Source organism: Pyrus communis, chromosome 11 (assembly GCF_963583255.1).
Source record: "Pyrus communis chromosome 11, drPyrComm1.1, whole genome shotgun sequence".
In the NCBI taxonomy this organism is placed as follows: Eukaryota; Viridiplantae; Streptophyta; class Magnoliopsida; order Rosales; family Rosaceae; genus Pyrus; species Pyrus communis.
Genome location: NC_084813.1, coordinates 26,903,737 through 26,930,560, shown reverse-complemented (window position 1 = coordinate 26,930,560; position 26,824 = coordinate 26,903,737). Strand labels below are relative to the sequence as shown.

General features: G+C 39.0%; 4 protein-coding genes across 6 annotated transcripts; 1 reads left to right on the top strand and 3 right to left on the bottom strand.

Moving 5' to 3' along the window:
- The first annotated feature begins 546 nt into the window (after nt 1-546).
- Nucleotides 547-1,411, top strand: LOC137709314 (uncharacterized). Its single transcript, XM_068448399.1, has 3 exons — nt 547-799; nt 910-996; nt 1,098-1,411. The coding sequence occupies exons 1-3, from the start codon at nt 547-549 to the stop codon at nt 1,409-1,411; spliced, it is 654 nt and encodes a 217-aa protein (XP_068304500.1).
- A 7,144-nt stretch (nt 1,412-8,555) lies between these two features.
- LOC137708236 (ATP-dependent DNA helicase At3g02060, chloroplastic-like) lies at nt 8,556-14,765 on the bottom strand. 3 transcript variants are annotated; one of them, XR_011064769.1, is made up of 13 exons: nt 13,980-14,765; nt 13,389-13,860; nt 13,135-13,269; nt 12,904-13,028; nt 12,604-12,743; nt 12,185-12,255; nt 11,791-11,952; nt 11,499-11,585; nt 11,125-11,298; nt 10,769-10,813; nt 10,254-10,610; nt 9,829-10,140; nt 8,556-8,966 (listed from the first exon to the last, which is right to left on the bottom strand). XR_011064769.1 is itself a non-coding variant. In XM_068447270.1 (12 exons), exons 1-12 carry the CDS (start codon nt 14,588-14,590, stop codon nt 10,039-10,041), a joined length of 2,481 nt encoding a protein of 826 aa, XP_068303371.1. In that variant the 5' UTR covers nt 14,591-14,765; the 3' UTR covers nt 9,108-10,038. The 3 variants fall into 3 exon arrangements, 1 of the variants encoding a protein (XP_068303371.1); XR_011064768.1 differs by lacking the exon at nt 8,556-8,966 and adding an exon at nt 9,108-9,754; XM_068447270.1 differs by lacking the exon at nt 8,556-8,966 and having other exon boundaries at nt 9,108-10,140.
- A 4,223-nt stretch (nt 14,766-18,988) lies between these two features.
- On the bottom strand, nt 18,989-19,864 carry LOC137707468 (non-specific lipid transfer protein GPI-anchored 30-like). The gene is made up of 2 exons (XM_068446344.1): nt 19,408-19,864; nt 18,989-19,254 (listed from the first exon to the last, which is right to left on the bottom strand). The coding sequence occupies exons 1-2, from the start codon at nt 19,739-19,741 to the stop codon at nt 19,088-19,090; spliced, it is 501 nt and encodes a 166-aa protein (XP_068302445.1). The 5' UTR covers nt 19,742-19,864; the 3' UTR covers nt 18,989-19,087.
- A 1,375-nt stretch (nt 19,865-21,239) lies between these two features.
- LOC137707467 (potassium transporter 4-like) lies at nt 21,240-26,380 on the bottom strand. The gene is made up of 9 exons (XM_068446343.1): nt 25,880-26,380; nt 24,953-25,193; nt 24,605-24,850; nt 24,065-24,115; nt 23,652-23,912; nt 23,311-23,363; nt 23,035-23,149; nt 22,685-22,939; nt 21,240-22,595 (listed from the first exon to the last, which is right to left on the bottom strand). The coding sequence occupies exons 1-9, from the start codon at nt 25,940-25,942 to the stop codon at nt 21,508-21,510; spliced, it is 2,373 nt and encodes a 790-aa protein (XP_068302444.1). The 5' UTR covers nt 25,943-26,380; the 3' UTR covers nt 21,240-21,507.
- Between the last annotated feature and the right edge of the window lie 444 nt (nt 26,381-26,824).

The window sequence follows — 26,824 nt, the reverse complement described above, 5'->3', positions numbered from 1 at the left end:
CTCCATATAATCCACCATCCATCCTCAGAAATCTCACACCAATTTTCTCAAGATCTCTATCATTATTCATAGTTTCTGTTTCCTTCTTCACCAAAATCAAAATCTGTATCATTATTCATAGTTTCTGCTTCCTTCTTACAATGTCTTCTTCTTCAAGGATGATGTGGGAAATCGATCGGCAAAAGGAAGAATTGTTTAACCAATCAGAATGAATGTTCAATCTCCAGGTGCCCCAAAATGAGATGGAAGAGGATGAGGAACGTTGAAGGAGAGATGACGAAGCAAGAATGGCAAAAGCCTCACATTCCCGTCGAGTCATCCAAGATGTGGCTCAGATCTGCAGGCCCAACCATTCCGTAAACCTTGATAGAAGCAGGCAACGACGAGGTACGGATCTTGGACGATTATTTTGTCCGTAAAAGTGCATTCCCTGATATGTACTTTAGACGTCGTTTTAGAATGGAACAACATTTGTTCAACAAAATCATGATTGCTGTTTCCAACCATGATTCTTACTTTGTGCAAAAGAAAGATGTTTTTGGTGTTATGGGTCTTCTTCCTGAGCAAAAAATTATTGCTGCCATGTGGATGCTTGCATATGGAGCATTTGCAGACCAAGTAGATGAGATAGTGAGGATGGGGAAATCAACCATTCTTGAGTCCCTGATGAGGTTTTGTGAAGCAATCGAATCTATCTACACCGTAGAGTACTTCTGGAAACCTACTGAGATGAACTTGCAAAGGCTTCTGAAGAAGGGTGAGATGCGAGGTTTTCCTAAGATGATTGGAAGCATCGACTGTATGCACTGGACCTGGAAAAATTGTCCAAGTGCATGGCAAGGTGCTTATGGGGACAGAAAATGAGCAAAAAGTATCATTTTGGAGGCGGTAGCATCTTTTGATACATAGATTTGGCACGCCTTATTGGGGTTCCGGGAGCTCAAAATGACCTTAATGTCCTTGCCCAATCCCCAATGTTCAACGATGTCTTGCAAGGTAAGGCACCAAAAGTTACGTACTGGGTCAACGGACATAAGTACGACCATGCTACCTAGCAGACAACATTTACCTAAGGTGGTCATCGTTTGACAAAACAGTGCCACGTCCGCGAAGTGCAAAGGAAAAACACTTTGCAAGCTATCAAGAGGGGTGCATGAAGGATGTGAAGCGTTGTTTTGGTATCCTCCAAGCTCGCTGGGCGATTGTCAAGGGTGTTGCCAGAATGTTTGATTTAGAGTCACTTCAATCCATCATGATGACGTGCATCATTCTTCACAACATGATTGTGAAAGATGAGTACGATTATGATGTCGTTCATGAATATGAGCCAGACACGATAAACAATTCTAGAACACAAATATATTGTGCTCATGATGCCACCGAAGAACCTGTGCAACACGAGCCATTATAAAGGGATGGACGTTACAATGAAAGGCTCGTTCAACAATATACTGCACTTCAGAAGCCATATATGCACAATGCCCAGCAAATTGACCTGATAGAGCACCAGTGGGAATTGAAACAAGCTCAAGATACTTAGGTTCATTTAGTGTGTTTGTTTTTATTTGGTGTGTTTATTTAATTTTATTTGGTGTGTGTTTTTAAGCTCATTTAGTGAGTTTTTTATTATTTGGTATGTTTATGTAATTTTATTTGGTGTGTTTTTTAAGTTCATTTAGTGAGTTTTTTTAATTATTTGGTATGTTTATGTAATTTTATTTGGTGTGTTTTTTAAGTTCATTTAGTGAGTTTTTTAATTATTTGGTATGTTTATGTAATTTTATTTGGTGTGTTTTTTAAGTTCATTTAGTGAGTTTTTTTTTATTATTTGGTATGTTTATGCAATTTTATTTGGTGTGTTTATGTCCTTTGAATAAAGAATGTCTTAGTTTAAATAAATTACCAAATTAAATAAATATAATCTTAGTTTAAATAAAGTATTATATTCAATAAATAAGAAATTATAACCCAAGGTGATTGGAAAATTATGGGCTCGTGAATGGAAAATCATCACCTGACCAATTTGTGGTGCTAGGATTATCTTCTCTTGTGGTGCTAGGACCTTCTCCTCTTACTCTCGCTTCTCTTACACGTCTTTCTCGCACCACGTCCGCTTTCTCCGAATTTCAAATATATTTAGAATTCAAATACTTCCTTTCTAAAGGCATGTTCATAATGTCACGATCTCGTTGAGCCCTTCTTTCTTCTCTAATCTCTTCCCTTTCTTGCCTAAGTAGCTCTCTTTCTCTCTTATTAGCTTGAAATTCTCTCTCAACATCTACAGTTTTTGCCTCATCTTTAGCCTTATCAGCCTCAAATTTAGCCATTTCCCTCGCCAAACTCAATTCACCTTGGCGAGCAAGTTCTTCCATATACTTTGCATAATCATTCTTGGAAGCATTCCCTTTTCTCTTTGAAGCCTTCTTACCTTGAGGCCTAATTGGATAACGGGTCGACTCCAACGCTTGTTCAAGTTGGGCGTTTCCGGCACTTCTTCTGCGTCATCTTCATCATGAACATGCGAGACATGATCGGGCATAGAGTGTAGAGGGGTGTTGTTCATGACTACTTTTGAACCGACAGACACAACTCTGAATTTAGGACAGTCTTTGACAATATTCCAACATTCCCACCAAGTGAATGATTGCTTTTGGTTTTTGGATTTAGCATTATACCAAGCTTGTGCTTGAAGTGTCTACACAATGCGGGAGAAGAAATAATATTAATCAAAGTAGCTAATGTAAATTTGGGTATAGTATAATACAAACAAATAAATAATATATTGTTACCTGATCCGCTAAATTTTCCCCACTTCAAATATTACTACTAACTTGTGCCAAGGCGTCTCTCCACATACTAAACGATTGGTTGAGTATTCTCCAACGACTGGACATCGATTCTTTGGTTCTTTTCCCACCAAATTTCTCAAGATAATTGGTATGAATAAGACTCCACATTTCTCGCAACTGCATCTCATTACCCGTAATTAGATCATGAGTAACTTCAACCCAACTAGTACATAACGTAACATCTTCAATAAGCATCCAATTTATTCCTGCATCATTAGTCATTTTGTTGGAAAAAAATTGGATTGAAACTTTGAGAGAAAGATAGGAATGTGGTTGAAAGTAGTTGAGAAAATATGAAATTGTGCTTGAAACTTTGAGAAAATATGAAATTGTGGTTAAAACTTTGAGTGTGACGACCCGTCCCGAATTATAATATATTTTATCTTCGAAAGCATGGAAATGACAATTTTACCCTTGAAATGATGTGTGGTGGTTGTATAAGTAGGCTAAGGAATTGGACCAATTATTGTACCTCCTACTTTCTTAGGTCCAATTAGAATTGTGGGTTTGTTTTGATTTAAATTGTTAGCCCTAAACCTTATGGCCCAATCAGGGCCCTGCTTTTTTATTTTTGCCCAATCTCGTAGCTCAGTCACACACACACCAACACCTACAACTCTCTTTCCTTCTTCTCTCTTCTCGACTCTTCTTCCTTGTCCGTACAATCCGAGCCTTCAACTCTCAAACACCATCCAAACTTCATTGATCGAGCTTGAGCTTTGCATCAAAGTGTTTTTGGTGACTTCACGAACCTATATGTACCATTGGATAAAAGAACAGATCACGGGAACCCGAGAACCTAAGAGCTTCAGCATGGTATTCTATAGCTTTGTCGTGATCAAGGTTAGTTCACGGAGTTTTAAAGCTTAAGGGAGTCTTAAAACTACTCCATAGAGATCTGGGAACAATTTTTGGAGGATTTAGACGTCGGGATAGGTCAGCTCCACAAGTTCTTGTTTAGTCGGAATTTTCCAAAGATTTTCCGACCACTTTTCGTTGGTTTTAGGACCTCTAAGAGGTAAGATCGTGTTCTTCTAGTTCAGGGCTTCAAATTGATATAAAATTCGCGAAATTTGGTTGAAAAATGGCGAAGATATTAAAGTTCAAAGTTTTTCTAGAAACCGGCAAGTGCAGCGGTGGCCGGCACCAGAATACGGCGAACCCATCGGAGAAGACAAGGACTATTCTGTCAACTTTGATGAAATATAGTGACGGCGTAAGGTAACACCATTAGTTTTTAGACGGTATGTGCTGATATTTAACGAAATATTCCCTAACAGCGTTAGGGTTACCGTTAGCTTGCCAGGCACGTGCCTGCTTGTAGCCAGCGCGTAGGACATCGGAAAAATTTTCTAAAAATATGGGGATGCTCATGGTGTTGAGTAGGCCATGATGGTATATTCAATCACCCCAATTGAGCAAGGTATAAGAAGTTATTTCATAATGATGGTTATGTGCTTTAAAATAACATTAAATTAGTTGTTTCACATATAGGTGAGACGTTTCCAGAGGAACAACGTAGCCAAGACTTGGGGGTTACGACCCGGCTATATACCAATGAGTGGGCTTTTTGATTTTATATATATATACATATATATATATATATACATATATATATATATATATGCCTTATGTTTCCCAGAAACTGCTTAAATGGGTTTTTACGTTTTAAATGCCATATCGTATGCATTATATATTAGAATATGCTTTATTATAGCTGTGCATATTACTGCTCGACGCTGTGGACGCTCAGGTAAGCTTCAGGTGAGTATATAGTGATGATTGTGATGGTAGTAAGTATGATTATGATAAGTTGCTTTTAGTGATTTATATCATGCACCTCGGTGTTAGTGCTCCGCCCAAGGATAGGTCTAGCCTTCACGTGATCATTCACCTCCTGCACCACACGCTCACCTTGGATCCAAGGCAGGTGCCAGCCTATTATACAGACCACATTAGGTGGTTCCGACTCGTAGATAACTTGCGATACTTCGCACAACCTTCACGTGATCGTAGCACTTGAGCGTACTTATTTACACCTAGCCTATTGTACAAACCACATAGGTGGTTCCAACTCATGTGCAGGATTTGATTTGATTGTTGAGTTATTGATTTTAGCCGTACAGGTCACGTTAGGTGACTCTGGTTAATATGTCACTTTATATTAATGCAATTCACATGGCTTACTTATTCATGGTTGAGATGATTGTCATGGCATACACATAGTTTGGTTATTCTTGAGTATAGTTTTCATATGTGTTTACAGTATTATTTTTTGGGAAACTTATACGGGTTTTACAGTGAGGTTATTATATTTGAAAATATAAATGGTTTTGAAAGCTTTGTGTTTTTGCCCACTCACACTTTTTGTTTTGTGCCCCTCCAGGTTCTAGATAAAAGTTCGTGTCGATGGCTCACGAGGACTTCTCGATGGTTCTGACAGACATCCACCAATATAGGGTTTCTTTTATGGTCTGTATAATTATTACTTAGTCTTCTGGACCGCACTTCGATACCTATGCTCTGCTTGTGTGTGTTTTTACTCTAATCACTTTCACTCGTACTTATAGGCTAGTCTCAGGTAAGATAACTACTGGTTTTTATTTATTCGCATTTTCATATCATTACCGCTTCCACACAGTGCACATGGTTACGTCACCCTCACGTGACGGTCAGCATGCCTCTATTGAGGTCGGGGTGTGTCATTGAGAAAATATGAAATTAAGGTTGAAACTTTGAGAAAATATGGTTGAAAGATTGGAATAAGGTAGAAGATAATGAGAAGGTATTTATAGAAAAGTAAAATCAATTTTTTTTTTCAAATTTTTATTAATTTTTTACATTTTTTTATTCACATAATTAATCTTTGCTGTCGAATTAAAAAAATTTTGAACTCCAACCCTCCAAATTGTGCCACGTGGCACAACGGTAAAATTTCAGATTTTTTTATTATTATTATTTTAATTTATAAAGACGAATAACATGGACTGTTAATCTCAAATCCAACGGCTGAAATAAATGAAGGTTTGAATTTTTTTTTTTTTACCGTTGGAAATCCAACGATCCATAAAATGTAACCGTTGAAATCCAACGGACGTGAAGAAGCCACGTCGCCTCCCCCAACAGGCCCCACGTCTGAAAATGTGTCGAAGACGTGCCTGAACCATAATACAGATAACAAAAACACGCAGAACCGCCGCAAGATAAAAGGAAAGTGAAAAAAGAGACGTTCCAGTTTCCAATCTAATACATGTAAATCTCAACCAAAGGCTGGAGGACATCAATAAACAAAGAATTGATCAGACAAACAACATTGTCATGCAGAGGCACACCGTGACTATGTATGTATGTACTTGCACATTATATGATAAGGACGATCACGACGATCACGACCACCACTACCAAAACTACCAGCACCCACCAACACTGCAACAGGTAATAGACCAACATTGAAGATAAGATACACTGCTTCAGACAAGAATTTGACAGGAAATAACAAATAGGAGATAATCAGAATCAAATTCTAAGATAACCTAAAATTATTGTGCCTTGTGCGGTAGGGTGATCTTGTTCGCAAACTACCCAAACATGTCCTCTACAAAATCTCTGCTACACCAGACCAGACAGTCTTCTTGCTATTTGTCACTAAACAAAACAAAGGAAAGTTTGTGTTCGCAATTTTGCGAGTAAATTCCATTTCTTATTGCAACCTAATGTCTTCTTTTCTATATTATGTATCACAGTCTAGATGACATGATGTGAGGTTGCTAATTTTCTTTTGTGACAACATTAATTCTGTCACTTCTTTTTTTAACGCGCACAATTCTAAACACCTCGTTTTCCCCTAACAGATCAATCACAAAGTACTAAACACCCTGTATTAATGGTAAGTGGGGTAGATAAGACGTGAAAGTTAACTAGTTTGTTTAATTTATTGTTTACTCCTTACCCATGAGCATCTGGATTTAACTCCTTTGGACGCCTTAGCTAGTTGAACTCTAGCTTGGGTCGTTGCAGCAGAAGAGTTGTCAATGTTTGATTGAATGTCATCTGCAATGAGAGAACAATATGCCCGATAAATAAAATAAGAGCAAAAAGCTCCATGAATGCAAAGTGAAAGTGAGCTGTATTACCAATGACTACACCCTGCTCATGAACGAGAACAGCAAGGTCCTTGAAAATTTCACTAGCTTCCCCTATTTGTGCTTCTATGTCTCGAATACCCTGTTCCCTCTCCTCAATGATGGCCTCATTGAAAGCAACCTCATTATCAAGCAAAAGTAACTCCTGCCTGTAGGTGAGGTGTTTGTTCAAAACAGAATTGTGAATCCTTGTAAAACGTGTATCAACCCAACCCATGTGTAAGGGTGTGTGCAAGCGAAGATGCTCAAACTATTAACCATACACGGTAAGTTGTCAGCCAAAGTTAAGACTCCCTCCCAATGTACAAGGTTCACAGAAGCAACTTGAAACTTTGAGCCACTGAAAATACACAAGAAAACTTTGGCCATAGCCACGGGATGGGATGGGAGATCCAAGTTTTTTAACAATACAAGAGTTAAAAGGTCGAACTGAAGAACGGTTGGCAATATTCAATCCTTTTTTCATATGATGAAAAGACAAAAGTGGAAGGTGAAGGGAAGGATGATGTGAAATTGTTAATGAGTCAATGAGAGATGAAATAATAAAACGAAAAGAAAAAGGACTGGAATGTTAGGCAGAGCAAATGATGTGAATGTAGATAGAGAGCATGGAAATGGGTTACCTCTTTTGGTCCTGAAGGAAAGGTTGGCGGTGCTGATCCCTGGTGCTGCCACTGCTAGGTTCCAAATATTCCCCAGAGGCGGAGGCGGAGGCGGAAGCTGCAGAGCTGTTGTGAAAGCAAGCATCAATAAAACAAGGAGAACAAAAACAAACAAGAACAGGAACAAGGTGTGGAGGTAAGCCAATGTCATACATACACACAAAAACACAAGTATAAATATTTGAATTAGAAAGGTGATAAGAGGAGAAATGTAGTAGTAGGGTAGGGGTGGTACGTTGGCAAGGAAGGCATGTAAGTAGACTCGCGCTCAGACGCGAGCTGTTGAACTTTCTGAAATTCTTGCAATGTGGTCTGGAAATCTCTTGCAAGCTTCGCATCTTCTATCTGCTTACTCGGCTGAAAAATCATGATAACATTTATTATTATTATTATTATTATTATTTTGAAATTTGAATTAAATTAGAAAGAAACAAATGCCTGAAATTGTTGCAGTGTGATTTAGTTTAGTAGATGAAATTCAAAAGGCGGAGGCATGAGTGATGAGAGTGAGTGAGGTAAAGAAAGAAACGCACATTGACATTGGATTGGTGATCAGATTGGGTGAGGGATTTGAGCTTGGCAGACGTATCTTTTACCAGTTCAAGTATGCGTTGCCTCGTGTTGTGCCTGCACTTTGCATTTCCACTCATTACATTACATAACAACAACAACACATTAATTATGAACGACTTTGCATAACAGAGAGAGAGAGACGCACAGCTTCTGGCGGTGATCGGGAGTGTCCTTGGCAGTCCCGATGGCATCGACCAGTCGACGGAAAGTGCCGACGGCAGTGTTGATCTGGAATATACCGGCAGCCACCGCCTGAGACGGAAACGCCGATGCCTTCCTTCCCCTTCCTCCTCCGCCACTCTGCACATCTTGAAAGCTCATTTCTTCCTTCTTTTTTTCTTTCTTTCTTTCTTTCTTTCTTTCTTGTTAATTTCTAATAAGATCGAGTTGGGAAGGAGAGGGCGCATCACAGATTCACAGGACAGCTGCTTGATTGATGGAATAAATTAAATCAAAATTAATGGAGTTAAGACTTGGACCAGTGGGATCCATCATCGATCTACGCTCCACGTTTCTCTCTTCCCCACTAATCTATCTGTAACTGTAAAGTGAGCCGTCCTCAAAAAACAGAGAGTAAACAACACTAGAAATGCTCTCGGTATTTTTGTTTTGCTGCCAAGTACTAGCAAATTCGTTGGTATTTTCCTTTTCTTCTCAATTCATTAACGTCTTAATTTAGTGGTGATGCCCCGATCTTTCTCTTAACGTCGGAAGAGGTTCGATTTCTCTCCACCAATTGACTGAAAATTAAATAACAAGAAATCCATCGCTAATTAGACATCTGACATTTTTCACCTTTTTTTGTATTTATGTATTTATTTCATCTCATACTTGTAAATTTATTATTTCTAATATGTAAATTGAATAAATTAAATAAAGAGTAGATAAGGGCATGATTTTATTTCTATACGCATTTGAATTCAATAAATAAATAGATAATTAAATGATAGAATCGAATCAGAAAATAAAAAACATTTCCTGTTAAAGAATACAAAAGCCAAAAATTAATTTGTGACTTAGTGGACGACCCCATTCTGTAATTTATCTGCATACGTGGCTTCACCTGTCGATTTTATACCCGTCAGTCAACGGCGCACCCCAGCCACCAACCAAATGGCAAATACCAAACCAAAGTAGCAAATTAGCAACAGCAAGGAAGAGAAACAAGAGTAATTAGAGACTAGAGAGCACCTCCACCATTTGAAATGATTTCTCTTCTCTATCTCTACTAATAATAGCAAGTGCAGAACTACTCCACTTTGCAGAATTACAGATGAGCATTTAAATTAGCATCTAACTATGCATATACCCTACCAACGGAATGACTGATCCTTCCTTCCATATACAAATACAAATAGGATTATCGTCGTCATATGCATATGCGTATGGCCTATGGCGTATGCGGATGCATGCATGACAACAACAGAGTGCGTATTTCGCTGCCCCACACACCTGTTTGTATGTATGCATCTATGCATGTATGATGTATCTCCCTCCACTTGTCTTGCTTACCTAATTCACAAGTAACCTGCAGTACAGAGTACTGATATAACTTAACCCATATGAATAAACCAACCATCAGATCAATTGGTGATGACTTACCAAATGACTCACGCAGATATACGGCATCTTGGCTTTACAACAAAATCAGGCAGATATATTTGGCGCTCTCTTTTTACGACCCAATCAATATGCTAATGCTCAAGGCTTCCAAGTACGGCAAAAGGGTTAACAAATCCACTCCATCGTGTACAAGTGTAGTGCTAGTCCATCTTTAAAAAAAACTGAATTCCTGTCCGTGCCCTAAGACACCTAATACTTTATGAGAGCAGGTAAGGAAGCATGCAGTTCAGCCAAACATTGAAAGATCCAATTCAACAGCTGTTCCCTCGGTAGCTCTAGAAGAAGTTCCGCCTGCAACACGTGACGCAACCAACATGATGATATCGTGACAAAATTTTCTTTTACGAAACTTAGCTCACTTGTCAAAATGTAAAAGAAAATGTATTCATGAAATATGAGATTACCTTGATCTGGTCACCCTCAAAAACCAGAGAGTTTCGGTAGACATCAGAGACCATTGATTCAGTAATCAGCTTGAAGACCTTTTTCTTCATACTTGTTTTCATAAAAACCATCTTACCTAAGGCATATATCTTGCTTATTCCAAGATCTGCTGCCATCCTCCTCACATAAAGCTTCTTTAAAAGAATCTCCATGGAGTGTGGTTCCTTTCCATATTGCCGGCGTAAATTCTCAGCATAATGCATCAAACTCCAGATATCTTTCTCAGCAGCTTTCTCGGCTTCATGAATTATCTCCATGGGATTCTCCAGATAATTTATGTATTCAGAGGGGAGATGAGGATTTATATTTAAATCAATCTGAAAAGTACATAAAACACACCCATCAAATATAAATATGCATGCATGTTGTCATCCCAATCTCTTCTAGGAAGTACAGTAGGATGTGTCAAAATTAATCAGCATCTATCTTGGTTCAAGTGTTTATTTTAAGATGCTGAAAGTGATGGTAGAAATACCTCAACAGACCAGTAAGGAACTGAAACTACGCGGTGTTCATCAACCTGGCATCAAACAAACAAAACAGCAAGTTTTGAGTTCAAAAGTTCCGAGAGAAGACAAATTCTAGACAGTGAGTGGGCCTAACGAATGAACAGTGACTACATGTGTGCATTGTTCGAGAGAGGAAGAGAATATATTGAACACCATTTTAGATATTTTGAACCATTTCCATCTCATACATTAATCTTTTATGCAGTTACAGAACAAAAGATATTGCAAATGCAATAATAATAATGACAATAAAACTAGCCAAAATTGCACTTAAAATGGAAACAAGAAGTAAAAGGTAAAATATTGGATCATGAGTGTAAACCTTGGATAGGCTCTCAAAGAGCATTTCAAAGAAGAGATCAATGCCAACATTTCCAACATCCCCTGTTTGTTGCTCACCAAATATGGTACCAAAGCCTCTGATTCCCATGTCCTTCTCTGCAAGTTGGAAACCTTGCCCAAGTTCACAGCATTCCTCAAGAGCTGCAAGTCGCTCCTAGAGCATGACCACAATGATTGCTACTTTAAACACTCCAAAGTAACCACAGACAAGTAAATCTAGAGCAAAGTAGCTAATTGCCTTTTAACTGTATCTAAAATAGCATGCAATCATGAAAAACAAGTGCTAAATATCATAAAGGGTAACACAAGTAGTTACAAAAATGTATACAATATTCTATAAGGGACAAGAAGTACCAGCGCTTGATCAGTTAGCAGTGACTTCTCCGGATAGAACAAGTATGCATGAGCTTCCTTATCTGCCCGGCCTACCCTTCCCCGCAACTACTACCATTTATGCATTTAATGAAACAAAAAAGAACACAGTAAGTAAAATGGATTAGGAGTTGGAGAAGCTCAGGTACCATTATGTTCTCCCGTTTAATAATTGAAAAGCACTTAAAATAACCATAATAAAAATTTCAAATGTTAGTATTCCTTATATGTTGCACCATTTGGAAATATATAAAGAAAGAAGAAAGAATAAGACCTGGTACAACTGCGCTAAGCCAAATTGTTGAACATCCTGAATTATGATGGTGTTTGCATTCTGAATGTCAAGCCCACTTTCTACTATATTAGTGCATATAAGAATCTTGATTTCACCTTGTGCAAAATTCTCCATGGTTTCCTCCAGCTGCTTTGAATATTGCTGAAAAAATATGCAGATATAATTACTGACATGCAGAAAAAGAAACCCAAATGAGCAAATCCCCTTATAAGTTGTAACAAATGATGCATACAACTTGACAAAAAAAATTGATGCATACAAAGAACTTTCTCGTTCAAATCCTGATGCATCCTCAATTTCCCTAATTCTTAAAATTTCATCACATAGTGGTTCCCTTTGGTGATACCAAATGCCAAAGCAAGAAAGAAAATACCTTCCCATGTGCAATAGCTATTTCAACATTAGGAAATGACTGTTCAAGAAAGTCCATCACTTCTTCAAGTCCTGCATCATAAGAACAGAAGTGAAATATGTATCAGCCATCAAGAGAACCAAACGTTTATGTGGGAAAACATTCTTGAATTTCCTCTAATTAGACTGTTATTCAGTAATGGAATTTCTCTTGTTCTTTAGACATGAAAGCCAAATGAACCTAGAACCACGAACAAGGCAGTCCTCATTTACTCTACAAGTCAACAGGCTCACAAAATAGTGACATATGCATGTAGTCATTGATAAAACTGAAAAGAAACAATACAGACACTACCACCGAGCAACATCATGACAAAGAAACTTTGTGCTTAGCGTTGGTAGGAGTAATAAAAAGCATAGATCATCATTCAATGAGGTTACCTTTAATGCGAGGCAATACATAAAACACTTGGCCTCCTCTCTCCAGCTCATGCTTAATTGCTGATAAAACCTTTTCTTTACTGTATGCAGAAAGATGGGATTTGATAGGGACCCTTTCTGGTGGTGGAGTTGAAATCAAACTGAAAAATTGAAGAATACATAATTACAGCAGCACCAAATTAAGGGACTCACATTACGCAAGAACTACTGCAAAGATAAGTCATTACCAAGTATCACAGAACAAATTGAAATGGGCATCTAGATCAAGAGATCTCTAAAAGTCCAAAGACAAGTCATTACCTAACATCACGGAACCCAGTCAAGGCTAAATACAGGGTTCGTGGTATAGGTGTTGCAGAAAGAGTAAGAACATCAACCGATGTTTTGAAAGAAGCAATCTTCTCCTTTTGTTTGACGCCAAACCTCTATTTAGCAGAAAGAAAGTGCATGCTTTAAGACAAAGAAAGAAGATTATGTAGGTCAACTAGGAGAGAATCTAATTTGTTGCAGATAGCAGATTCGATGACAAACCTGTTCTTCATCAACCACTAACAAACCAAGATTATTATACACAACACGACTTCCAAGAAGCGAGTGAGTCCCAACAATTATGTCCAATTGCCCCTTTTTAATCATGTCCAAATGCCCCTCCTTTTCTGCTTTGGTCTACATGCCATAACGGTTGTGATCAGTTTAAGACTAAAGGGAGCAGTTTGAAAATTCCAAAATGCATAAGATGTGATACCCAATAAGTATGTAATATGTAAGAAAAAGACTTGGGTTACCTGAAACCTGCTGAGAAGTCCAACCTTGATGTCGGGGTAGATAGAAAACCGGTCTGAAATAACATCAAAATGTTGCTTGGCCAAAACAATAGTCGGTGCGAGAACCATAGCTTGCTTCCCTGCAGAAACTACACAGAAGATGGCACGCAGGGCAACTTCGGTTTTGCCAAAGCCAACATCTCCACAAATTAAGCGGTCCATTGGGGTTTCTCTGGCGGTTAGATCTTTGTGAACATCAATGAACGCCTGCTGTTGATCAGGGGTGGGTTGATAAGGAAACTGAGAAACAAAGTGAGTCATGGCAGGAGTGAGTGGGTAGGGAGGGCGTCTTTGTTTGAGTCTGTGAAGATACAGCTCCATCAAATCAACAACCATTTTCTGAATGGCAATCTTTCCTTTGGTCTTTCTTTTCTCCCAGACACTGGTGTCACTCAATTTGCTCAACGTGCGAGGCCTTTTCGTTTCGTTCGGCCTGAAACAAAACATACAGATTATAAGTTAACGTATCGTTTTTTTGGTTGGTTTGTTTGTTTTGTGGAATGAATTCATGAGATTGAAAAGGAAGAAAGACAGAAAGGAAGGAAAACGTACAGATTATAACGATAGAGCAAGCGAGAGGCCTGCTTAACAGGAAGCTTAGCCATGCCATCGGCGTACTCGATGAAGACGTATTCAATGGAGTCGGTCTTAGAAGCGGAATTGAAACTGGGACTAGCACTGTCTAACTTAATCCCAACGAATCGACCAATGCCGACCTTCTTATGGACGACGTAGTCCCCAGAACGAAGAGTGTAGGGGTCCACCTTGTAACCAACATCGCCTCGGAGCTTCTCGAGGCCCCTCTGCTGCTGCTGCTTCACCATCTCTATGTACTTGTCCGCCTCCTCCGATTCCATCACCGTTCTCGTTCCCGAGCCCTCTCTCTTGCTCTGCTCCCGCCGAATCCTCTCGTTCAGAATGGTTATGGCGTCGCCCTCTGCCGAATCCTCTCTTTTCCCCGATTTCGGTTTCCACTGCTGTTCCGTGCTTTGGGTGTGGGTGTGAGTCTGGGCGGTGTAGACAGCGTTGGGCACCCAGCAAACCAGTCCTCTTCTTCCGAGTCCGACTCCGCAACAAAAGCTGGCCCCGGGACACGGCGGCACCCTCAGCCCTCTAATTGCCGAGCTAGAGTTTAGGGCGGGGATTGGGAGGAGCAACGCCATTTTTTGTTCCCTGCAGAGCGACTCTTCAGTGGATAAAGTTGAGAGGTTTTAGAGGGGTTTTACAGTTTTACATTCACCATTCCTTTTTTCACTGTTGCTGCTGCTTTTGCAATTGCATTGCGAACAATACGAGAGAGTCCTCAACTCAATTCAATTCAATGGGAGGCATTTGATGCGTGGAGTGGAAGATTTTTCGCTTTTTTATTTTTTTTGTCAAATGGAGTGGAGGATACGTGCCCACGCCATGCTACCCAGTCCCACACACACTGACTGACGACTCGACACCAGATATTTCTATTTCTGGGCCCTTTGCCTTCTTGTTGATGGTAATGGACCTTGGTGGGCTTACAACTTTCCCAACAGACACAGCATTCTGTCTCCTTTCTTTAAGATTTTTTTTTTTTAACAAACGATACTATTTACAGTACACTAAGAAAAAGGAATAGACTTAGCCTTACAATGAAATAATAATAATGTAGTTCAAATTCTCCTTAGCAAGAATCGAACCTGAGACCGCTCACTTACAAGTGAAAAGTAATACCATTAGACCATAGTACCAAGTGGTTTTTTTAAAGATTTTTATCACCTTTTATTTTTTACCAACTCATCAGTTTGATTTTTTATGTTTCAAATTCGCCAATTTAGTCCTCTATCTATTGTCCTCCACTTGACACAATGTAATTGGATTTGTGGGTTCCACAAATATCCACACAAGTATCCTAACAAATATTTTAACAGAATATAACGACAATGATTACATTGATCAGTAAGATAATAGATAAACACTAAACTGATGAATTTGAAACATAAAGGATCAAACTAAGGCTGGGCACGGGCCAGGCCCAATTTTGGAGGAACCGGACCTTATCCGTTTTAAACAGTAACAGGGCGGGGCAGGCAGGGTAAAGGGATTTTGAGTTTTGGAACCAGATCTAACCCAGCCCGTTTCAAACGGGCCAATTCAGGGCGGGTTCACGAGTCCAACTCTTTTTTTTTTTTTTTTAAATACGTCATTTTGTAAAATGGGGCTACAATCTACCGCTGCATTACAGTGCACAACAACACATATTACATTTATAGAAGTATTGAAGCACAAATGTGCACATCAGCACATATTAATATAATCCCAAATCATTGAAATTCGAGTTCTCAAGGATACCATGATCCCATTTTAACAATGGTTAAATTCTCAAACTGATACCAGCTAATGCTTAATCCCAAATTTCGACCCCTTCCACCTAAATCATTTGAACAAAAGATTTGAAATTGGAACATAACAAAGGTCAAGATTTCAAAACCCAACAAAATCTCTAAATCTAGAAAACCTTAATTTAATTTTAAATCCTAAATCCCTAAAACATAATACCTTAAAACTGAATAGGGCTGTTAGTAGAGCTCGACTACGCTGCAAATATGAGTCTGAGTCAGATGGAAGAGATGATTGATTCGTCGCTTCAAGTTGTTCGACTTCGTCGTTCGTCCCTTTGAGTTCGACAGAGAGAGAGAGATTGATTGATTTCGAGAGAGAGACACATCAGCAGTGGTTTACGGTTACATTAGAAATCAAGTAGCTCCAGATCATCGACCATGATTGCATTCCCCATCCCAATTCCTTGCATGCATTCAAAAATTAAAGGCACATAAAACAAAGAAATTCGCTATAAATTGAATAAAAAAAAAAAAAAGGAGAGAGTATTTCAGTTTCCTTGGATCGAGGTCTGATGATGGTGGTGGCGGACGAAGCTGATGATGACGGCGGCAGACGGAGCTGGGATAGTGAAAGCGAGTCGGGATGAGAGATCGAGCTGGGAAAAAGGCAAACTGAGTGACTCTTTTCGAAGTATATAAGAAGACTGAAATGAGGATAAAACCAATTATTCCCTACTAGAAACGGGCCGGGCCGGGGCCCCGTTCCCTCCTATTTCTGGAACCGCCCCAAACCGCTAATTTAGTATACTCGTCCCGACCCGCGAGTCCATGACCTGTTTGCCCACCCCTGGATTAAACTAATGAGTTGGTAAAGATAAATGATCAATTGTGATAATAAAAAAAATGAACATGGGGAATTGACAGACAATTGACGGAAAGTTTATTTTTAATAACATGGAACACGAACATGGGGTGGGTTTTTTTTAATTTTTAATAACTTTTCTTCAATTAATTATTATTTTAATAATTAAAAAATATTAAATAATTTTTTTTTTTAGTTTTTAATATTATTTTTTTAGTTTTTTAATAGAAAGTGTGCCACGTTAGGATTTAACGAAGGAATTGATAGACAATTGACGGAAGGTATGACATTGCAACAAATTCGAAGATACGATATGACATTGAAACTTTTTAAAGACGAGGCATGAAACTGTTAGTGACCCAATAGTTGAGGTAGTTTTGTAATTTACCCAAAAAAAAAAGAGAAGAAGATGATGATGATATACCAAACCGTTCCATTTTAAGCTTTTCAAAGCGGTTTATGTAAGTTTGAGTCTTATATTTAGAAACCATGCTATTTAAGTTTGATTTTATAGCACTAATTTTGTAGTTGTGAGTTTAAAAGTTCCGAGAGCCATAATCAAATTCAAAGTTTTCGACCCACCCTGTAGAATCTTAACAACCCATCTCCCTTAGTTATCTTCCTTTGTAGACTAGTAAGCAAATTCATCTATTTTTTACATATAACAAAAAAGATTTGTATCTTAAACCGAACAAAACAATAGTTCAAAATATTTATTACCGATGATGGAGGAGAGATTTGAGGGATACATTACGGCCCAAACTACTACAGGAGGCAGCAATGGGCGAAAGCTTGATGGAGCAATACTACGTGAAGGTAGAAGATCTACAAGTTGTGAACTTCTTTTTCCGAAGAAGAAGCAATGATAGTATCTGGAGAATAAGCATCGGCTAACTCTGTGCCCGCAGTCTCGGTAATACAAAGGATGCAAGCGTTATCCCAAATGATTGGACGTAAAGCGTTTGTAGGTGGCTTTTTAAGTCCGCCGTCAAATCCTAGAGCTCCACCGCCTAATGGCTCTAGGGAAGTCGGAATAGGAGAGCACTCATCTTGGGTGGGCTTACTACTTAGATGTTTTCAACAATTATCCACTCCGCACTTGGCTACCCAGCGTTTACCGTGGGCACGATAATTGGTACACTAGAGGTGCGTCCTTCCCGGTCTTCTCATACTACAGAAACCCTAAAACTCAAAGCTAATGGCTCCATCAAGAGGGCTCGTAGTGTGGGGAAAAGTTTCACACAAACCTATAGCATTGATTATCTCGAGACGTTTGCTCTTGTGGCCAAACTAAACTCAACTCCATATAAATCATTATGTCAGTTTCAACTAACAGATCTTGACCACTGCATCAACTCAATGTCAAAATGGCCTTTCTTCATGGAGACTTCCACTAAGTTTTCGAGCTCAAGGGGAGGAAGGGAAAGTTTTCAGGTGAAAAAAGGCGATATATGGTCTCCAGCAGTCTCCTCAGCCATGGCTAAGTGATCCTAATCACATTGGACCTAGTGCCCAAGTGGTTTGGCCAATAATGGGTCAAGAAATATTGAATGGTGATGTAGGGGGAGTTTCAGAGGAATACAAATAACCTCTAGGTTTTTTTTTTCAAATTTGGCTAGCATCTAGAATAACTAGTGAATTACAACTCTATTGTATTGCACTTGGTGCGTTGGTCCTTGCTACCTCAATACTTTTTGCTAGTTGGTTCGATTATCACAAAACTGCTACGAAACTAATGAGCAAATTAACAGATACAGAAAAGTCAAACTCAAGAACAAGAAAGAAGGGCAGTAGTAGTGGTCATGCACGTTAGGAATTGGTTCACTAGAAAAAAATAGAGAGGGTGTAGAGAGATAAAAACGTGTTGTTGCTGGTTGGTGGGTTTTGGGTTCTAGTATTAGTTTTTCTTTTCATTTGTCTAAAGGCCATATTTCGTACTTCAGTAGAGAGATTTTATTAGTTCGGTGTAGAGACACAACAATTGGGTTCAAATAAAAATTTTCAAACATAATACTAAATTACTTACCATTAACCAATGAGAAAAGAGATGATTTTTACACACCATTTTTCACTTCAAACATATCCTCTAGTTTTGTATTTGTTAGATTGAACAAGTAAAGTAAAATTAGCAGTCAAAATTAAAAGAAAAACACATTAGAAAATACAAAGTGAAAACAATAAGAAATTTGATATATGTGGTACGCCACACCCATTCATCACATTGATCATCTTTGATCTTTAATCATCAAGGCACTACATATAAAATCACTCCACAATCATCTTTGTTCAGCATCGATCACAACATCTAGGGCTACTCAGAAATTGTATTTAGAAAGAAATAATAATAATAATAATAATAATAATAATAATAATAATAATAATCCCATATAACAAGAGCAAGAGAAGAAGGAGAATAATTCATTAATTAAATACAAGAAGACTTTTCATAATTGCAAGCAATATGCCAATATCCACAAGTGTTCCGTCTAGAATAATGCGTTGTATTTGATGCCAATAAATAGAATTATCTGAAGAGACAACGATAGAGCTGTGGCCGCCACGCTTCCACGAGAGAGCAACGAAAAGGCATCGTTTACAGAATTTGGAACTGAGTTCCTGGAATTACTAGGAGCACGACTAGGAGGAGAACCTGCTGAGAGAGAGAGAGAGAGAGAGAGAGTAATTCACTAGATGATGGTGAGGAGAGGACAAACAGATAATTAATGAGAATTAATTTAATTTACCATGGACATGATTCATTAAGAGTAAGACAATGCTGGTAATTAGTGCGATGAATGAATCTTACTTGAAAGGCAGGCGAGCGGGTTGACACGTTCACCACATCTTCCCGGCAACTGCTGAGCCTCGTTGATATTGATGCCGGCTTGCTCAGCTTGATTGGTGGCCCGGTTGCTGATCATACTACACAAACATTGTGGATTAGACTTGATCATCGATTTGAGAGGATCGCAACAATTGTCGGGTGGGTGACGGGTTCCATTCAGGTAGTTGAGGCAAGGAGCAAGCTGACTGAGGCAAGACGTGTCTCCTTGAGCAGCAGCCACCATTAACATTCCTTCCTGCGCCATAATGCCGGCAAACACTAGTATTACCAGTGCATTGTTTTGGTACTTGGCCATTTTCCAAAGTTTCCTTGAGAACGCAGTTGTTTGTTGTGTTGTTAATTTGTTTGATGTTTCTGTTAACAGCTAATGCATATGTGTGTGTGTGTGTGTATACATATAGCAGCAGCACAGCACACATGAATGAGATGACTTGAGGTAAGGATGGGTTTGGATTAATTCAGTTGGTAATCCAACTTCTTGTTGCCTAATTGACTAATAGTCTAACAATTAAAGTCACTGTCGCAAGTAGGAGGAAGGCGGTGGTGCTGGTAACTGGCTCATTACATTATATAGCTGATATAGATAAATAGGTGAAGCTACTTTCCCTCCCAACTCCCAAAGTTCCAAGGAATTTCAAACGTACAGAAATCAATCCCCAATGTTGTTGTTGTTGTTGTTGTTGTTGTTGTTCACCTTATTAATTGATTTGCTCCTGAAATTGCATTTAGTCTCACTTTACCTCTGAAACTGGTTTTATCTTACTTTGCCCCATAAAACTGCCATTTTCGTCTCACTTATTCCCAGCTCACCTCATTTTCATCCATTTTATCAAATAAACGTTAAATTAAAGGGTAGTATAGAATTTTACTTTTGACACTGTTCTTTCCCTCCAAATTGTCTGCTAAACAATCTCAAATCCATTTTTAATACTCTAATTAAAACCCATGTTTGTTTCTCTTGCGTATTGGTGTGGAGTTGAAGTTGCAGCTGTTGGAAAAAGCAAATAATGAGTTTGCTTCAAAATCTAATTCAAGCTAGTCATTGAATCCAAGGGTTGCAACCCAACTACGCATCAATCCGCAAGAGAGATGGAAGAAATATAGTTGTCGAAAAATGGAATTAGAATTGGAATTGTTTTAGCAGCAAGTTAACGGCAAAGAATTGTGTAAAAAATAAAATGTCCATACTACCTCTAATTTAACATTTATTTGACGGAATGGGCAAAAATGGATTGAATTGAGACTAAGTGAGACGAAAATGGAATTTAAAGTGAGAAAAACAGTTTTAGGGGGTAAAATGAGATTAAAAGACAGTGTCAAGGGGCAAATAAATTATTAAGCCTTATTATATTATTATAATATGCATGCGCTGGCACCTGGTAGTAAGGTATCGTTTGGTATGCAGACAGGACGGGACGGAACGGAATGGGACGGGACGGGACAGGACGGAACGGAGCGGAGCGGGAGCAAAGATGTCTTCGGATGGAAACAAGGAGGAAGAAGAAGGAGACGGAGAGGTTATAATTTTGTGTTCCACGGATGTGGAACGAGTCGTTCCAGGGGGATGAGGCGGAACGAAAATTCATCCAAAACTCGTCCCGTGGAACAGCTCGTTCCACCCGTTTTAGGGGCACCAAACGTGAGACGGAACGGCTTGTCCCACTCTGTTCCGTCCCGTCCCACGTACCAAACGGTACCTAACAGATACCATTGGGATTGGCTGCTGCATCAAACCTTCCCTACATCCTATCGTTCCTTCCTTCTAATTTATGATTAATTCGTACAAAAATTGCTATCAAATCACTATTAGCATTAGCAAAAGTAAGAAGACACATCAAGTACAAGTAGTGTAGAAGGAAGGTTAAGGGTTGTAGAGGGAAAATAAAGTTGAAACTTGAAAACCCACCCCAGGCGCCAAGTGGTGTTGCAGTTGCTTACCAAATAAAAACGACGACAGAAATTCCAATAAATTGGAACAAAAGCAAAGCGCAGATATGTACCCTGCCCTTTCGATTATTTGTCCTTCTTCCCCCTAGCCTAGGAGCAATAACATCTATTCCATCAGACATAGTATATCATCCCAACTTCGATAAGACTGATGTGAGGAATGTTAAGCGCCACGGCAGGGCCCCTGCAGTTCTTCCTAAGAAAAGAATACCCCATATCAATCACAAGCTTCTTCAGAAATGATGACGACCTCCTCGCCTTCACATATGAATGCCCCATTATATACGCAACCCCTGCTTCCCTGGCCTGGATTAAATCCATCAGCTCTTCCCTTACTGCAGGATCCATACCCACATTTGACGGCACCTGAAACCTCACTTGGTGCCTCCTCATTTGTGGGTTCTCATCATCATACACTGATCCCATACTCCGCAGGGCCAAAGATTTGCTGCTTTGGATGGAGTCCCCCACACCAGAACCCTCTTGTTCACTGGCTACCAAGCTCAAACTTGATTGCACCGTCCTCGTGCTTATAACCGCCATCCTTCCATCAAATGATGTGCTTTCTGGGCTTGAGAATTGTGGTTCCCCCGCTTCCATCTGGATGAACTCTGCTATGCTCTGTATGAGCAGGTCCTCAAAGTCCCCATCATCCCGTTGGATGTCCTTGTACCCATACCTCACAATGCACCTATACATACGATAAGGTCTTGGACATATCCGGCCAATCAGAAATCGTTCCTCAGGTGAAACCCATGGCACCTGAACTGATTTTACACAAACAAAAACCAACACCTTGTGGAATGCAGGAAGATTTGTTACAAAGTGAGAGAATATTGCAGGAACTCCTGTTGCCAACTCTGAGTATATGAGACCTATCCCAGGTACCCGGACGATACCGAGGCTCGGGCCAAGACCAAGTAGCCATTTTAACGAGACTTTGTTGTGCAGATCATAGTTATACTTCTTCCGTGTACCATAATGCCAGACATACATAACAATCATAAAGATGAACGAGAGAACAAAAGGGACCCATCCTCCCTGAGGTACTTTAATGAGTGCTGCTGATAAGTACACTCCCTCAATGAACCAGAAAAAAATCAGAAAAATCGCAGCCAGGACCACACTTTTCTGCCAAACAAAGATTATTACCAGCGCCATAAGGAATGTCGTGATAAACATAACCATCATGCAAGCAAGTCCTGAGAACCAAAAGTGAACAATTTGTCATCCTCACTTAATTTGTTTAAGGGGCAGAGAAGGAGGCGGGGGATACAAAGAAATAACATACCATAAGCATTTCCGATTAAAGTAGTGTCTTGAAATCCAATAGTTATGGCAAGAGTAAGGATCATAAGTATCCAATTAATTTCCGGAATGTAGATCTGCCCACATATATGCTTTGAGGTGTGGACAACTTTGACTCGGGGGAAACAACCAAGGGCATGACATTGCTTGATGATTGAGAAAGTAGCAGTTATAACAGCCTGGCTTCCAACAATTGATGCGAGGGTAGCAACAACAAAGACGGGCCAAAATACAGGAACTTGCGGATATGGGAGGACAGAAAGCAAAGTTACCAACACTGATTTAGAACAAAATTCTGGAAAGCAATATTGATAAATGTCAGGATGAACTAACCAGGTATGGAGTCATAGAAACTGTAACGAATGGAGCCAGGATGTTTAGACAGGAAAGCAGCTTGACCCATGTATTGTACTACCAAACAAGGATATATAGCAAATGCAAACGCAAGCTGCACAAGCAAGAGCCAAAAAAAAAAAAAAATATTCTCACTTTTGAAATTTCAGTCCATATCACAATGATCAGGGCGTACAAAGCTAGAGTGGGTAGAGTAAACAAACCACATATTTCTTTTATATAAAAAGGTTATCAGAGGATAAATAATAAACTTACTCTTATCGATAAGGCAGTGAAATGACCAAGATCTGCAAACATAGCTTCAGTACCTGATAAACATGCAGATGCCTAAAAGTCAGTTTACTTAAAATAGCAAGCATGCAAGAGCAGATCTTGAAATTAACGGTGTTGATAACTTCTTATTAGTGCAGGGCTAAGATAAAACTCCCAAAGAGGTTTCGTATGGATAGTTACACCAGTACAATAACTTCTTGTTACTGCAGGGCTAAGATAACTCTCCCAAAGAGGTCTCGTATAGATAGTTACACCAGTACAACAACCAGTAAATATATTATTTATATGTAAAAAATTTCCATCAATTTTCGAATTCAGCGTACCAGTTATTGAGAGAAGAATCCCACCAAGAGAAATCCAACCATCTTTACCAGTCTCATGGAAAAACTTGATAATATAATGGGGCGACAATGCATGAACAATATCTGGGTTCCACTGTATTGTGTTGTACAGCCCAATGGAAAATATCGATATCAACCAGATTATTACAATAGGTGCAAACAAAAATGCTACCCTGTGGGTGCCACAATGCTGCAAAGCAAACAGGCCAACCAATATGACACATGCCAGCAAGAGGAGTTCACCTAGTATCAAAAGCAAAGCCAATTATATGATACACAGAGAAATATATAGAATAGGCATCATGAATTTCAAACTCGTTTATAAAAAAGATATAAGAAAAAACTGAAAGTGAAAAAGAAATGCTCAAAGATATAGAACAGGCATCATGAATTACCATCAGTTAATTTCTCTTCTGTAACTTGTAACCCTGATACCGATGATAAAACTGCATGTGAAAAAGAAATGCTCAAAGATTTAACTCCTTAATCAAGGGAAGTGTGAAAACATTATTTTAGAAACAAATAATAAATATCAACAATCTGGGTTTGCCTAGACAAAATATTTTATTAGGTAGAGCTTACTGAAAACTTATCAGCATTTGAGCATAAAACAATCAGCGTATCAACAAACAACAGAAAGACTGACAGACATGGTATTATTAAGTGGCTCTACTAAATGAATAGTAGGAATATATTCAGAAGTGTATTGGATGCGGCGAATTGTACATGTATACATCTTCCTCGTATTTACAGGGATTGGAGCCCCAATTTTATTGGATATTCCCCAAGGGGCAAGACAACTTAGTAATGTTATCATAAGTTTTTTGTTCTTTTTTCTCATCTGTCTCGGGGTTCTGGAATGGGTGATTTACTAACATTAGATGAATATAGACTGTATTCAACACCAACAATTATTCTACAACTTAGTACCGTACCTGAAATTGCTGGAGTGAGCACGCCATCTCCTATGACCATGCAAGTGCCTAACAATACCACCACTAGTAGGGCTGTCCGTAACCTTTTATGCTTCTCCAAAAATCTCTTTAATGGGGAAGAGCTTACAACCTGTGATGAAGGACCGTATTTGTAAGCTGAAAGCTCCTCATCAGCTGCTTGCTGGTTGGGAAGTAAACTAAACTTTGCATGGCGGCAAAGCAGCGAGTAAAGCGCAAAAGTCCCACCTGAGACGAATTAGAATAAATACTGACCCTTTGGAGACCCAATAAGAAGCAAGTATGAGATGTCACACAAAGGATGTATTCAAAATTCAAGTGTCACCACACCTTCACCATTATCGTCAGCACTCAATAGGATAAAGACGTACTTGAGCAAGGGTACCAGTGTAATGGTCCAGAAGATTAAGGAAAATGCACCAAATATCACTTCCTCAGAGTTATGGTTGTGTAGATTCCCTGTGAATGTGCTAGTATAAACATAGAGAGGAGAAGTACTAAGGTCCCCATAAACCACGCCAAGGCTTTGATATGCAAGTATGAGATTTCTGGAGAGATTCACCCATGAAAGCTGCAAAGCAACAAGAGGTTAATTGGTTACACTAGTCGGTAAGTAACAGATGAATCACATTCAGCCCAGGGCATAGGAGAAAGAATCCATATCTAAAATGATTACAAGCCTAAATCCTTAACTAGAGAACACAAACTATACTTATATGCCAAGTAGTTGATATGGAAGTGATTGAATGAGGCATTCCATTACTTCTCGTCGTTGTCAAACTCAATTATTTATATATTTGGACCTAGGTATCCAGTGATAAGAACGTAAAGCCACTCAATGAGTGCTGGTACAAGCACACAACAAATCCTCCTGAGGAAATAACGATTTAAAATATAAACCACACTGCATTAGTTGGCAAAAACCGACTTCTTCTTTAAGGCGAAAAGTGCGAGACAAGATTGAGAATTTGTAATTTGTATTTAAGATCTCCAAATTACAACTAGTTAACAGAATCTCATTTGCTACTTAGTTGTTACACATACATGCGGATCGACCAGTGCTCAAATGAATTGAATTGAATTGAATTGAAATGAAATGAAATAGGTAAGGATTTGGGCGAGTGTGGAGAGGATAGATATTAGACAGACAGAAACCAAATCAATCCAAACAGCAGCAGAGAATCAATGAATGAATGCAAAAGTAATAAGAAAGAATGAATGAATGAATAGGGAAAAGAAAGCATCAGCAGCAAGTACCTGACGAGGAAGAAGAGGAGGAGGATTCCGGGAGGGCGTCGAAATTGCAGAGTCCGGCTCCATCGCCGCCTAATCCTAAATTCCTAATCCTAATCTGAAGAGGCTAGGCTAGGCTTCTTCTTCTACAAAACAACTAGCTATAAGCTGTCCATCTCAATCTCCATGGAGGCTCTCAACACCTCATCACCTCATCTCATCATCACCTCTACTCTGCGTCCGCCTGTCTGCCTGTCTGTAACTAAACACTTAAAACTGAGCACCTTTATATTTATCTTATAAGAAGAAGAAAGATAGAAAGCATTTGATTTTTCAGATTTTTAGATTAGGTTGCATGGACTCTACTCTAGTCGTCTAGTTTGGTATGATTGAAATTATATCAACTAATTATAAAGCTTACAAATTTTGGCATCCCTTCCTTGCCACCTAAATGATAAATCCCTAATTCCTGAAATAATTACGACGAGTGGAGGGAGGGAGGGAGGGATTTTGCCATTTGCTCTCATCTGGGGCGGGGAGGCATATTTCTCTTCTTTCGCTTCCCTCCTGAATCCCCCCACTATCTCTGCGCCACCTGTCTGTCACTCTGAAAGTCAGTCTATTTCCATGCGCGTCCAATGCGTGTGTCTATTTCCTTCTTAACAAAATAAATCTCACTCGCCACTTAGTACGATTTAGTAGTATTCCTCATCACATATAAGTGAAAGATTTTAAGTTTAATTATTGCTAAATACAAATTTCAATCACATTATTACTAACTCATTGTGAGGTTAAACTCACTCTCTTTTCCTTGGTGTAGATGATATCGTTTGTTAAAAAAAAAAAAGTCTCACTTATCAACAATAAATTTTGAATATTTTCAACCAACTTTATTAAGATTATGGGCATACTGATATCTTTTGTTCAAAAAAAAAAAAATCCCACTCATCAACAAGAAATTTTGAATAT